The following is a 13244-nucleotide window of genomic DNA, read 5'->3' on the forward strand; positions in this document are numbered from 1 at the left end:
GCCCTCCAATACCAGTCATCACCATTTTGGTGTTCATTGCACTCTCTGGGGGAAAGGTCAGGCATCTTCCCAGTAAAAAGGGATCCAGTCACCCTGTGGCCCTGCGGAATCACTATAGACCTGCTTGCTCCCCTCGAGGGGTATGGAGTTACTTTCCCTTCAGACACAAAACCCTGATAACCTTCAGAAATCCTATTAACTTTTCCTGTACTGGCCGTAGTAAGCTTCCTGGGTTGTACTCTTACTGCAGTTAAAGCCACAGCCTGTTCTGCTGTGCTTTCCATTAGGGTCCCGTCTTCACTGAACGGGTGTGCCCTGATTAACCCTACTCGTTTGTCCTTTATTTTCCAGCAGTCAGCTTTTAAATGCCTTGCCTTATTACAATGGAAGCACACAGTTCTCCAGGTCTCACTCTTGCTCACAGCGCCTTTCTTTCTGGCTGGAGGAGGGCCCCCTGTGTCTCCTGCTTTTCTTTCCCTCCCAGGACTGCATGGGCGGATATTACTTTCCCACCCTTTGTCCTTTTCGAATTTGTGGGGGCTGATTAGGAAAGGTTCTGCCCTAGGAAACTGACTAATAAATTAAAGCAAACTCATTGGCCAGAACGGCTGCTTGCCGGGCTCCTCGAACCCGCTGCTCCTCTACATGGTCTTTATTGAGAATGGGAGCGAGTTTTAAAATTCCTTTAACAGGATTACTTTTCTGAGAGTTTCATAGCTGAGCTGTATTTTTAAAGCCCTCAGCCACTGGTCAACAGGCAGCTGCTTGCTTCTTTCAAACTCCAGATATGTTTGAGTGGCTTGCTGTTTGAGGGTTCTAAACTTTCGGCGATAGGCTTCGGGTACTAATTCATATACCCCGAGGATAGCATTTTGGTCAGTTCATAATTTGATAAACTCTCATCTGGCAACAAGGAATAAACCTCATGGGCTTTACCAATTAGCTTGCTTTGTATTAAAAAGAGACCAGGGCCGGAATTTTACGCCACCCCAATGAGCTGGATGGTGGCGGAAGGCTACGGGAGGCCTTCCCGACCCGCTCCCGCCTCTGCCCCACTTTACGTAGTGTGGGGGGGAGGCAGAAATGGGCCGCCCGCCCTTAAGTGGCCAATTAAGGGCCTTCGCCCGCCTCCACGTGGATTTTACGTGTGGCAAATGGCCGTCCTGGAGCCGGGAAATGCTGCCCGGGAACAGCTGGCGGCCTCTCCGCGCCCTGGGGGTGGGCCCTGACAATCGGGACCCAAGATGCCCCCCACCCACCTCCCTCCCCCCTCCCCGCCCCCCCAACGTCCACCCTTGCCTCGCTGGGGCCCGACTGATTACCCCTGGCGAGGCAATTCAAACTTACCTGGACTCCTGGCTCCATGTCCCTGGCTGGGCTGTAATCCCAGCTGTGGCCACCGCTCCCGGTGGCGCTGCTGGGACTAAGAGCTGCCAGCCCGCTGATTGACCGGCAGCTCAATGAGGTGGAACTTCCTCCCTTGTGCAGTTGGAAGTCACGCCTCGGAACAATTAAAGCCTGGGGACCCTGTAAAATGCAGGACGGATCCCCGGGCTAGGCAGAAGCGGGTTCGCCGTTGAGTTTTCAGTTGGTGGCCAGCTCCTGTCCGCCCAACGTAAAATCCAGCCCCAGGTCTCAGATGGCCATTTTAGCTGCCTTGCCAGTTTCTCAAAAGACGTGAAAAACACTTCCACATCTTCCTTATTGAATTTTGGAATTAAATGAGCAAGTTTTAGCAATTTTGTACCCAGCCCTGAATTATGCTCTTCCATATTGGCCATGCTTTCACTGGGGTTAGTCTCTCATCCCCTAGTTAACTCAAGCCACTTCAGCTCTCTCTCTTCGGATTCTTTCTGGAATATTCTTTTTCTCTCCTGCCTTTCATTGTCTTCACATTCCTTTTGGAAGGCTCTCTCTTTCTCCCTCTCCTGCCTCACTCTTTTTCCTCTAATTCAAGTTTCCTTTGTTCCAATTGAAACTTTGCTAGCAGCACCCTCTCTGGGTCTGCTTCTAACTGTTTCTGCTTCTTCAGATTCAAAGGAAAAATGGTAGGCCACCAGCCTTAGGAGGTCAGACTTCATAGCCTTGCCACTTACAGTGATCCCACACTGCTCAGCCATTTTTCTCAACTCCTCCATAGACAGTGCTTTCAACTTAGCACAAATTCCTTTACCCTGGCTTGGAGAGTCAGTTGCAGACATGTTAGTATTCAATCACACACAACCACAAGAAAACCTGTACTAATCTTGCTCTTTTTTTGATTGGGAACAATTTGGCTTCCCAGTTCCAATTTCTCTTGTTCATCCATGAGTAAAATTCTGGACGCTAGCACCCAAATTTCAGTTACGACCAGGTGAGAAAGGTGTCTAGGGGTCTTTTACTGTCTTCACCTGGTCTTATTGTAACTGAGTTTAATTTTTAAACACACTGTGTTTTGAGCTCCCCCTTTGGTGAATCCTTGTTCACCACTTCCAAATTTTAAATGAGCATAAACAGGCTTTCTTAGGTTTAAGGAAGAAAAGTGAAATTTATTAAACCTTAAACTTCAACTCTAATTTGGTTAACATCTAAGGATACACGCCCCGCCCCACGTTAGCATGTATACGCGATACATGCATGCAAATAGAGACAGAAAAGAGCAGGAGAAAAATAAAATGGAGAGGTTTGAAGCAATATCAGAAGAGTTTCTTGTTACTGTGCTTCGAGCTCACTGTAGTCCTTTTGTAGGTAATTCCTGTTTTTCGTTGGGGCCCAGTATTCTTCTTAAACCTTGTTCACTGTAGGAGACTTTTCTCTCTTGGGGTTCATGTGTCTTCAATAGGTCTTCAGTTCCGTGAGAAAGAGATGGGAGCAGACAGGAGAGAGATGTTCTCAGTCCAAGAGCCAACAGCTTTCTGAGTTCAAAATTCTGTGGCCAGTTCAAATTCAAAAAGCCAAGAGGCAGCCAGTCATTTGACTAAACTGGTCTGACCACTTCCTCTGTGTATTAGGTAAGCAAGGACTGGGGCGCTTGTTCCAACATTGTCTGCTAGCATGCAAATGTCTTTCCAGTCAGGGACCTGACAATTCCTTGTGATAGGCCCGCTTTTCCCAGCCACAATCTTAAGTTTTAATGTTCATGTGGCGAAATAATGTGTGCCTTAGTCTTGGCAGGTCGGGGGCTTGCCTGACAATGCCTCACTTGAGTGGCATTTCCTTATGAGTAAGTCTATGGAAGTGACTATCATAGAATCATAGAACGATTACAGCACAGAAGGAGGCTTTTTGGCTCATCGTGTCTGTGCCAGCTCTCTGTAACAGCAACTCAGCTAATCCCACTTCCCTGCCTTTTCCTCGTAGCCCTGCAATTTTTTTCTCTTCAGGTAATTATCAAGTTCCCTTTTGAAAGCCATGATTGAATCTCTCTCCACTGTACACTAAGGCAGTGCATTCCAGATCCTAACAACTTGCTGTGTAAAAATGTTTTTCCTCATGACGCCTCTAGTTTTTTTATCAATCATCTTAAAATCGGCGTCCTTTGGTTCTCGACTCAGCTGGTCAATAAACCATGGCAGCCATTACATCCTAGCCCGATCCCATCCTCACTTGATGCTCACATTTCAGAAGTATGACGAGTAGGAAAATGATCCTTAGTTGATTTAGCCTTTCCTGTGCTGGGCCCATCGAGACCAACTGCAGTGTAACTACTCGTGTAATCAGAAACTCAGTATTTCCAGGAGTTTGTACCTGGGTCTGTTTGACACATTTGATCACGGAGCTATCGGGGGTCAGAACTTCAGTCATCATCATTAATCTGACAAAAAGCAAGATAGAGACCATATAGCCGACGAGTCATTGTTTGTGCTGGCTCCTTTGTTGTATGGGACAAGTCAGTTGGTAACTTTTTCTTGCAATTCAGATAATTCAGAACCAATCCTGATGGACCAGGAAGTTTGTAAGGTACAAGGGAACTCTTTGCAACTCATGATCTGTCGTGTTCCCCCAGAAAAATTGGTGTGGGTCTTCTTAGGAGCCTTGCTAGGCCATTTCAGAACATAGTACCAATTAGGTGGGACAGAGTTAATGTACATCAGACTGGGTAAGGGTTGCAGTTTCCCTTCCCTGAACCAGTTGGGTTTTTATGACAGTCCAGCAGCTTTCATGGTCAATTTTTTGGTGCCACCCAACAAATGACCAGATTTATGGATGGTGTGTGGGGCTTGGAATAAACCTGACAGCTTCTGAGGTTTGCTGAGTCTGACTGCTGCTCCTTCTCTTTTCCAGTGCTGTGAGCCTGAAGCAAGCACAAGTGAAGTAACAAACTTGCACCAGCCGAAGAACCGGCAGCGATTTTGTTTCATACATTCAGAGACGGAGAAACTGCACAAAGGTATATCCTTTCTGATTATCTCCCCTTAAATCCTGTAGATGCAGTGGCGTGAAGTGTTTGTGAACCCATCATGATTGAAAGTAGTTGTATATTTCATAAATACCAGGGAATCTCTTGTGGCGTTGCTTACTGTCAAGTGACATGATGCACAGCTTTATAAGATCAGGAGCATTTTTCCATGTGAAGTATATGGTATTATTCTGCTGCTAATGATCTGTCCCTATAAGATCCAAAGGTTTAATTGCTGTAAATTGCTTATCTCTAGGACAGTTAAAGGCTAATTGCTCTTCGGAATATCCTGACGCCAATTAAAGAGTATTTTCTGCTGTTGGGGAATTTTTTTAAATGCTTGATGCAAAACATAACATTGCAAGATATAACAGACGTATCTCAAAACTAGAGAGACAGATACGTTTATAATATATTGAAAATCAATATCTGCATGTACTTCCTGTTTACAAAGCCTTGCATCCTGTCGTCAACCTTTCCTATATATATGTTTGTAATTAAAACTGCCTGTGTAACTTGTTACGCTGTACTTCACACCCTCGTGCCAATGGTGTCGCTGTGTTGCATCAGTTTTATATTTCCTGGTTCCTTACTCTAGAGAGAAACTTCAACCAACTCTACTTGAACATTCCTGTAAGCTTTGCTAATTTACGATTCAAAACAAGGATAGAAAGTAACCTTTGAAATCTAAACTATGTCCCTGCATCATTTTCCAATTATCCCCTGCCTTTAATCCGACTGTAAGAGCATAGCTAGTATAATATAACATAATCTTAATACCTGTGTGCAATTCCTGTCTACAAATATGTTCTTCCTATTGTCATGCTTTTGTGTCAACTTTTTTCCATTATAAATTCTTATGTCCATATTTATTATGTAAACTCATCATGCTCTAATTTATCTTTGACCTTTCCTCTGTTGAAGTAGCCAAGTGTTGCTAGGGTGTTGTTGCACCACTGTTGGCACTCTCTGGCACTGTGCCTTAGTGGTCATTCTTCATGTGCGAGCATAGGGGCTACATGTTGGTAGGCTTTTGAACTGAGGAGACATCAGTGCCAAGTCTGACATCTATACCCTATCGAACATTGAGAAAAGTGCACCTTCAACCCCATAGCAATCAGGAGCAGAACCCCCACTCACCTCTCCCCCAGTTCGAGTATTAAGGCCAAATGAAAGACAACTACTGTCCCTCTGATAGCTAAGCTAACTTAGCTCAGACAGTGTTGAAATCTGAGACCTTGCTGGTCTATATGACTTAGTACCACCCCAGACAGCACATTCACCCACTCTAGCCAGTTAGATAGAAAGAGAGCTGAACCTAGAATCATAGAACAGCACAGCACAGAAGGAGGCCATTCAGCTTATTAGGTCTCCACCAGCTCTTTCAAAGAGCAATTCAGTTAGTCGCGCTCACCCACTCTTTCCCCATATCCCTGCAATTTTTTCTCCTTCAAGTATTTACCAAATTCCCTTTTGAAATCTACTACTGATTCTGTTTCTATCACCCTATCAGGCAAATCATAACCACTTGTTGCATAAAAACTTTTCCTCATGTTGCTTCTTTTGGTTCTTTTGCCAGTCACCTCAAATCTCTATCCTCTGGTTATCGACCGTTCAGCCATTGGAAACAGTCTTAAGTTACTCTATCTAAACCCTTCATGATTTTAAACACCTCTATTGAATCTCCTCTTAGCCTTCTCTGCTTTAAGGAGAACAGCCCCAGGTCTCCAGTCTATCCACGCAACTTAATCCCTCATCCCCGAACTATTCTAGTAAATCTGTTCTGCACCCTCTCCAAAGCCTTCCTAAAGCATAGTGCCCAGAATTGGAAACAATACTCCAATTGAGGCCAAATGAGCATTTATAATGGTTCATCATAACTTGCTTGATTTTGTAAAATTTAGGTTGCTTTATATGCTTTATTGACTGTTTTGTTAACCTATCCTGCCACATCAAAAATGTAAAAAAACAAACTCCTCTAGGTCTTAAATAAAAATGGAAAATGCTGCAAATATTCAGCAGATCTGGCAGCATCTGTGAATAAAGCAACAGAGTTAACCTTTCAGGTCTGTGACCTTTCATCAGAACTGAGAAAAGTTAAAATGTAATAGGTTTTGAGCAAGTGAAAGCGGGGAGGGTGGGTGGAAAGTAAAACAAAAGGAAGGTCTGTGATAGGGTGCAGGGCAGGACAGATTAAATGACAAAAGGTTTCATGGTACAAAAACAAAGGGAGTGGTAATGGGACAAGTAAGGAAAAGATGTGTCTAGATGAGGTGTGAATGGCATCCATCCAAACGCAAAGTAAAGGGATTAAGAAAGAGATGAAAAAAAAAATGAACCAGCAAAAAAATGGAAAATGAGGGCAGAGGTTATCATCTAAAATGGTTGAATTCAATGTTGAGTCCAGAAGGCTGTAAAGTGCCCAGTCGAAAGATGAGGTGCTGTTCCTCGAGCTTGGTTGAACTTCATTGGAACACTGTAGCAGGCCAAGGACAGAAAGGTCAAAGTGGGAGCAAGGTAGAGAATTGAAATGACAAGTGACAGGAAGCTCAGCGTCATGCTTGCAGACTGAATGGAAGTGTTCCGCAAAGTGGTCACCCAGTCTGCGTTTGATCTTCCAAATGTAGATGAGACTACATCATGAGCAGCAAATGCAGTATGCTAAATTGGAAGTACAAGTAAATCGCTGTTCCACTTGGAAGGAGTGTTTGGGGCCTTCCATGGTGAGAAGGGAGGAGGTAAAAGGGCAGGTGTTGCATCTCCTGCGCTTGCATGGCAAGGTGCCATAGGAAAGGGAGAAGATGTTGGGAGTGGCTGAGGAGTGGACTAGGTTGTCACTGAGTGAATGGTCCCTTTGGAATGCTGAAAGGGAGGGGAGAGGAAGATGTGTTTGGTGGTAACAACACGCTGGAGGTGACGGACATTGCAGAGGATGAGCCATTGAATATGGAGGCTGGTGGGGGGGGGGAAATCAGAGTGGGGGGAAAATCCTCGATTGAAGAAAAGGGAAGACATATCAGAAGCACTAGAATGGAAGGCTGTATCGTCTGAACAGATGCAACGGAGATGGAGAAACTGGGAGAATGGAATGGAGTCCTTATAGGAACTGGGGTGTGAGGAAGTGTTGTCAAGGTACCTATGGGAGTCTGTGGGCTTACTGTACATACTGGTTTTTCCCAGAAAAGTAAACAGAGAAGTCAAGGAAGGGAAGGGAAGAGTCAGAGATGGACCATGTGAAGGTGAGAGAAGGGTGGAAATTGAAAGCAAAGTCAACGAAATTTGCAAGTTCTGGACAAGAGCAGGAAACAGAATCAATACAGTCATCAATGTATCAGAAAAAGAGGTGAGGGAGTGGGCCTGAGTCGGACTGAAAAAGAAAATGTGCCACATATCCCACAAAAAGGCAGGCATAGCTAGGACCCATGTGGGTACCCATAGCAACACCTTTTATTTGGAGGAAGTGAGTGGAGTTGAAGGAAAAGTTATTCAATGTGAGAACAAGTTCAGCTAGGCTGAGGAGGGTGGTGGTGGATAGAAACTGGTTGGGTCGCCGTTCAAGGAAGAAGCGGAGACCTCTTCACACTGTCCTGGTGTGGGATGGAAGTGTAAAGGGATTGCTTGTCCATGGTAAAAAGGAGACAATTAAGGCCAGGAAACTGGAAACTTTGAAGTGGCGAAGGGCATTGGAAGAGTCACAGATGTAGGTAGAAAGAGGCTGTATAAGGGGATTAAAAATAGTCAAGATAGGAAGAAATCAGTTCAGTGGGACAGGAACAGGCAGAAACAATGGGTCTACCAGGACAGTCCTGTGTGTGTATTTTAGGAAGGAGGTAGCAGTGGGCTGTACAGGGTTGGGGGACTATGAGTTTGGAGGCCATGGAGGGAAGATCTCTAGAGGAAATGAGGTCAGTGACAGTCTTGGATCCAGGTCTCTCCGGTCTTGCATCCCCTTTAAAATTGTACCATTTAACTTATATTGTCTCTCCACATTTGTCCTACCAAAATATCACCTCACACTTTTCTGTGTTGAAACTGGCTTTTAATAACCAATGCAGCAGTGGTAATACTGTTGTAAAGAATTCAGACAGCTTCACTGATCTAGTGACAGACATCCTGCCAGTGATATACCTCTGACTGTTCAGTCAGCAATTTTCCTGCAGCGAGAAAAGCATTTACTAATATCTTCTAATAATCCTTATGATTTTGGCAGATGGCTAAAAAGGAGGACGATCTAGATGTGCTGCTCCCAAACTGGGAAGGAGCTGCTGCACATGGGTTCAGTATAAGTGGTAGTGACGATGGAATTTTCATCAAGGATGTGGTGCAGAATTCTCCAGCAGGAAAGAGTGGAGTGATGAAGGAAGGTATGATCCCTGCTTTCCAATTGATGGTCTTCCTTTCCCACAATGTACTGTAGTCATTAAGGTTGGAATAAAGTGTGAATCTTAACCAGAGAGAGCCTGTTAATCCCATATTATATGATGCAATTCGTAAAGAAAATTAAAAAATCATAATTAGCTTCCCTCTTGCAGAATTTGTTGTGATTAATTTAAAAATTAACAGCTTATTAAAAATCCCCTAGGTGATCAGAAACCTGGGTCTGGATTTTATGTGACCTCCTGAGATGGGGTCAGAGGTGGGGGCCCGTAGAATCGTGACAGGAGGCGGGGCAGAGGGCCCATCAGCAAACAATTTTGCCAGAGGCAGGATGATCTTCCTGCCCAGAGGCCAGTTGAGACCCTTAAGTAGCCTATTAAAGGCCACGTAAGGGCCTCTTCCCACCACTGCTGCAATCTAACCAGAGGCAGAGGGGTGCCTCTGCCACGCGGGGAGGGTGCCTTGTAAAATGAGGTGCACTCCCTAGGGCTTGGGGGGGGGGTGGGTGGGAGTCCATCCTTCATAGGCAATCTGTGGCCCATGGAGGACCCCAGCCAGTAAAACCTCCACTTCCATGGACCCCCTGCTCTTCCCCTGGACTTGACGCCCAACCCCACCCTTTCTTTCTGGGGCCTTACGGACCAGCCCCACCGACTTCACATTACCTACCTGAAGTCTGGGGTTCCAGCACTGGGCCTGGGTCCAAGGGCTCTGTAGTACCGAAAATGGCCATAGCTCCCAGTGGCGCTGCCAGTACTGCTGAGCTCCTGGCCCTCTGATTGGCCCTCTTGGAGGCAGGATCCCCGTCGTTAAAGGGATGGAGATCCTGGCACCGGAAACTTCGCCTCCGGAACAAAGGAGGATCGCATTGGGGCGGTGCGAAAAGGCAGAGGCTGGGGCTTCCCCCGCCTTTTTGGCCTGGCACCGGGAGCCCTGCTGCCTCTACAAGATCCCCACCCTAGTCTTCTGGGTTTGTACAATCCCATAATCACCATTACAGACTTTTAAGATACACTGATGGATCTCCCTTGGCCATGCTTACTGCGAATTGAATGATGCACTGCTTTACAGGCACAGAACTGTTACATTGTATAATGAGACAATATGTAATTTATGAGGGAGATGGTGGTGTAGTGGTAATGTCGCTGAACTAGTAATCCAGAGGCCTAGGCTAATGCCTTGGGACATAGGTTCAAATCCCACCATGGCAGCTGGTGGAATTTAAATTCAATTAATTAATAAAGAAAAAAATCTGGAATTGAAAGCTTGTCTCAGTAATAACTTCATGGCACCATCATCAATTGTCGTAAAAACTCATCTGGTTCACTAATATCCTTTAAGGGAAGGAAATCTGCCGTCCTTACTTAGTCTGGCCGACATGTGATTCCAGACTCACAGCAATCTGGTTGACTCTTAACTGCCCTCTGAAATGGCCTAGCAAGTCACTCAGTTGTCAGGGGCAATTAGGGATGGGCAACAAATGCTGGCTTTGCCAGCAATGCCCATATCCCATTAAAGAATTTAAAAAAAATTTACTGCAGTAACTATGTCACTTTAAAGCTGTAAAGTCTAATTATTGTTCAGAAAAAATGCAGGCAGAGGTCACTCAGAGTATAACTGCTGTACCGTCAGGAACTTTGAAATCTATTAGTCAGTTTCAGGCCGCAGCTCAAAGGTATGCATTGTTATGATTGTTTTATACATTGGTCTCTATGTCACCTGTATCTCTAAGTTTAAATTATTAATTTTCCTTTGTAATGTTGCTTCTTAATTTCCATGGCCAATTTTATTTTCTGAAGATACTGGGCTGGATTTTACTAGCCCTATGGAGATCTAGCCTCCCAGCAAGTTCCCAAGGAGGGGGCCCTCCTTTTTTGGGCACTCCATTGCCCACGGAGGGGCTGCCCTGGTGGCAATGGCCACCCCTGTGGCTACACTGCCGCCGCTTGAAGGTGCCACCACAACACACCACCTCGATCGCTGGGTCCTGCCTGATTGGCCCTGGCTTGTTAAAAATAACTTGTCTTCTTTCTCCATCTTGCAGCTTCAGCAGTAGACACCTCGAATAGTGGTGCTGCTGACCCTCTGATTGGGCTGGTAGCTCTGGGAGGTGGGACACAGTCCTGAATTGGACGACAGTCCCAACAGTGACCTCTTATTTGGCCTCTGTGGGTAAAATGCTGCCTCAGGGACCAGCTGCCCACTGTTGCGGGGTCGGCTCCCGCTTTCAGCTCTGGTGATAAAATTTAGCTCACTGGTTCATGATGAGGTGCAGGTTTCAATGGCACAGACTGGCTCCGTACCTCACCCAGGTGGCTACTTCTAATGACAATGAATGTTGGCAAGCCATTGGGCATCACAGCCATGCCCAATTCTATCCTCATTGAAGATCCAGAAATACTTGTACATTCCAGCAGGAGTCACTGAATAGAGTTCAGCCACATGAAATACTGGGGCACTGAGGCCAAGTATAACATCATTCCTGCCATCTCAGCTGAGATCAGTTAGTTAACTCAGTACAGACTAGGGATCAAATCCAAGACATTCATGTATGTCACAGTTTCACATGGGACAGTGCACTCATCATATGAGCTTTTGCATTTTCCATCCCAGGCACCCTCATTCTTTCTGTGCAGCCTGCTCTCCTCTAACTCAGGGCTGAGCTTGGCTTTTATCTTGAAGTCTCAATGCTTCTAAATGTCCTGCAAACCTCAAATGACCTCTTTTTTCCTCTTCTTAGGTGACCAAATTGTGAGTGCAACTATTTACTTTGATGACATGGGATATGAAGAAGCGCAGAAAATACTACGGACTGTGGACCGACACACCGTGGGACTGAAACTACATCGGAAAGGAGAAAAGCTTTCTCCTGGGGGAAATTATTCTTGGAACCCGGAACGGCTTGAGGCTACAAGTCCAGATGCTGTACTGGTATGTGCAGTGCACTGTTGAGGAAAGTCACATTAAAAGGAATGTTTGTTTACAATTTGGAGTTACAGAATGATGCCACATTTATATTGCATAACTCCTTCAAGAAAGAGTGGATCTGGAATATTCCAAAGCTACTGGTGTTGTGGGACCTGCCCATTTACACTGTAGGGCACATTCTGTGCACAAGAGTTGCCAGCACACATAGACCTTGAGTTTGAAAGTGGCATTTGGTAGTTTTATTTCTTGGCTGTTGAGAATTTGGGGTTAAACTATGAAATAAAGGACATGCAGACTCCCCGATAACTTACAGGTGATGCAAACCAGGAAGGTTAAGATTCCTTGACTGTGCTGAGTTAGTTGATCTGAACTAGGACAGTGGTGGGGGGGCACTGTAGTTGGCCTCAGTGTCTTTGATTAGGGGAGGGAATATTGGCCAGGTTTCCTGCTCCTGATTGAAATAAGCAGCATGCGTGCATGTGGGCAGGCTCAGGCTTTGCTGTGTTGGATAGTCTGTTTACCCATGGCCAGGCAAACATAACAGTGGGCCAATTGAGTAAAGTACCAGATGGTCATCCAATAAGGGACACACCACCTCCTGGAGAAGAGGGGAGGGGGAGAAATTGTAGAGAAAAACAATAAAAGGACGTAGTTTATGGCCCAAGATCCTATTCCTAAAAATTATTGTTCTTCCCCAGTAACTGGAGAGATAAGGACTTTCTGTTTTATCTGCTACCAATGCTGCCCTCTGGAGGTGCCAGTGAAAAGCATCTCTTCAGTTAGGTGTCAGTGCTGACCCAGATGGTTGCACCTTCTCATTTACCTTACAATGCTGGCGCAGGTGGCAGAGCTGTAAGTTAAAGGTAACATAATATAATGCACACCTTTTTTTACATCTTTCTCTGTGAAAACAACATTCCTGACTAATTTCACTTTGCTTATAGCACTTCACTAACATCCATGCACAATTCACATCAACTTGTTCCATTATAAATACCAATATTCACATTTAAAATGGAAATTGCGGATGTAAAATTATCACACTGTAATTACACCCTCTTGCCAGTGAAGACGCTGCAGCATCTTGAGTAACCAATTAGTACTTAACATATTCCCTTTTATAATTTCTTTTGTTCTTTCATGGGATAGGAGTGTCACTGGCAAGGCATCCCTAATTGCCCTGGAGAAGATTGTGGTGAGCCACGTTCTTGAACTGCTGCAGTTCACTGACTTTTCTGCAGTGGCTTGCTAGGCCATTTCGGAGGGCAGTTAAGAGTCAACTACGTTGCTGTGAGTCTGCAGTCACATATAGGCCAGACCAGATAAGGGATTTCCTTCCCTAAAGGACATCAGTGAACTAGATGGGCTTTTACAACAATCGATCATAGTTTCATGGCACCAATACTAGATTTTTATTACTTAATTGAATTTAAATTCCACTAGTTGCCGTGGTGGAATTTGAACATATATTTCCCCCATTTTCTCCCCATCTATCCTGAAGGAGTTTACTCTTCCTGCAGCTTGCGGCCCTCTGTACCTCACTCATTTGTCATATATAAGG

The 13244-nt window shown here is 45.2% G+C and overlaps 1 protein-coding gene across 4 annotated transcripts in view; it reads left to right on the plus strand.

The window, feature by feature from the left end:
* The window catches only part of ahnak (AHNAK nucleoprotein), a 59060-nt gene that overhangs the window by 25223 nt on the left and 20593 nt on the right, over window positions 1-13244 (plus strand). For 3 of the 4 annotated variants that reach the window (XM_068021582.1, XM_068021581.1, XM_068021584.1), the window contains 3 exons: window positions 4264-4369; window positions 8589-8742; window positions 11496-11686. In XM_068021582.1, coding sequence (XP_067877683.1) covers window positions 8589-8742; window positions 11496-11686 — 345 coding nt within the window. In that variant the 5' untranslated portion in view covers window positions 4264-4369. Of the gene's footprint in view, window positions 1-4263; window positions 4370-4973; window positions 5012-8588; window positions 8743-11495; window positions 11687-13244 lie in introns of those variants that run through there. The other variant, XM_068021583.1, reaches the window with a different exon arrangement.

This window comes from Heterodontus francisci, chromosome 44 (genome assembly GCF_036365525.1).
Source record: "Heterodontus francisci isolate sHetFra1 chromosome 44, sHetFra1.hap1, whole genome shotgun sequence".
Classification (NCBI taxonomy): Eukaryota; Metazoa; Chordata; class Chondrichthyes; order Heterodontiformes; family Heterodontidae; genus Heterodontus; species Heterodontus francisci.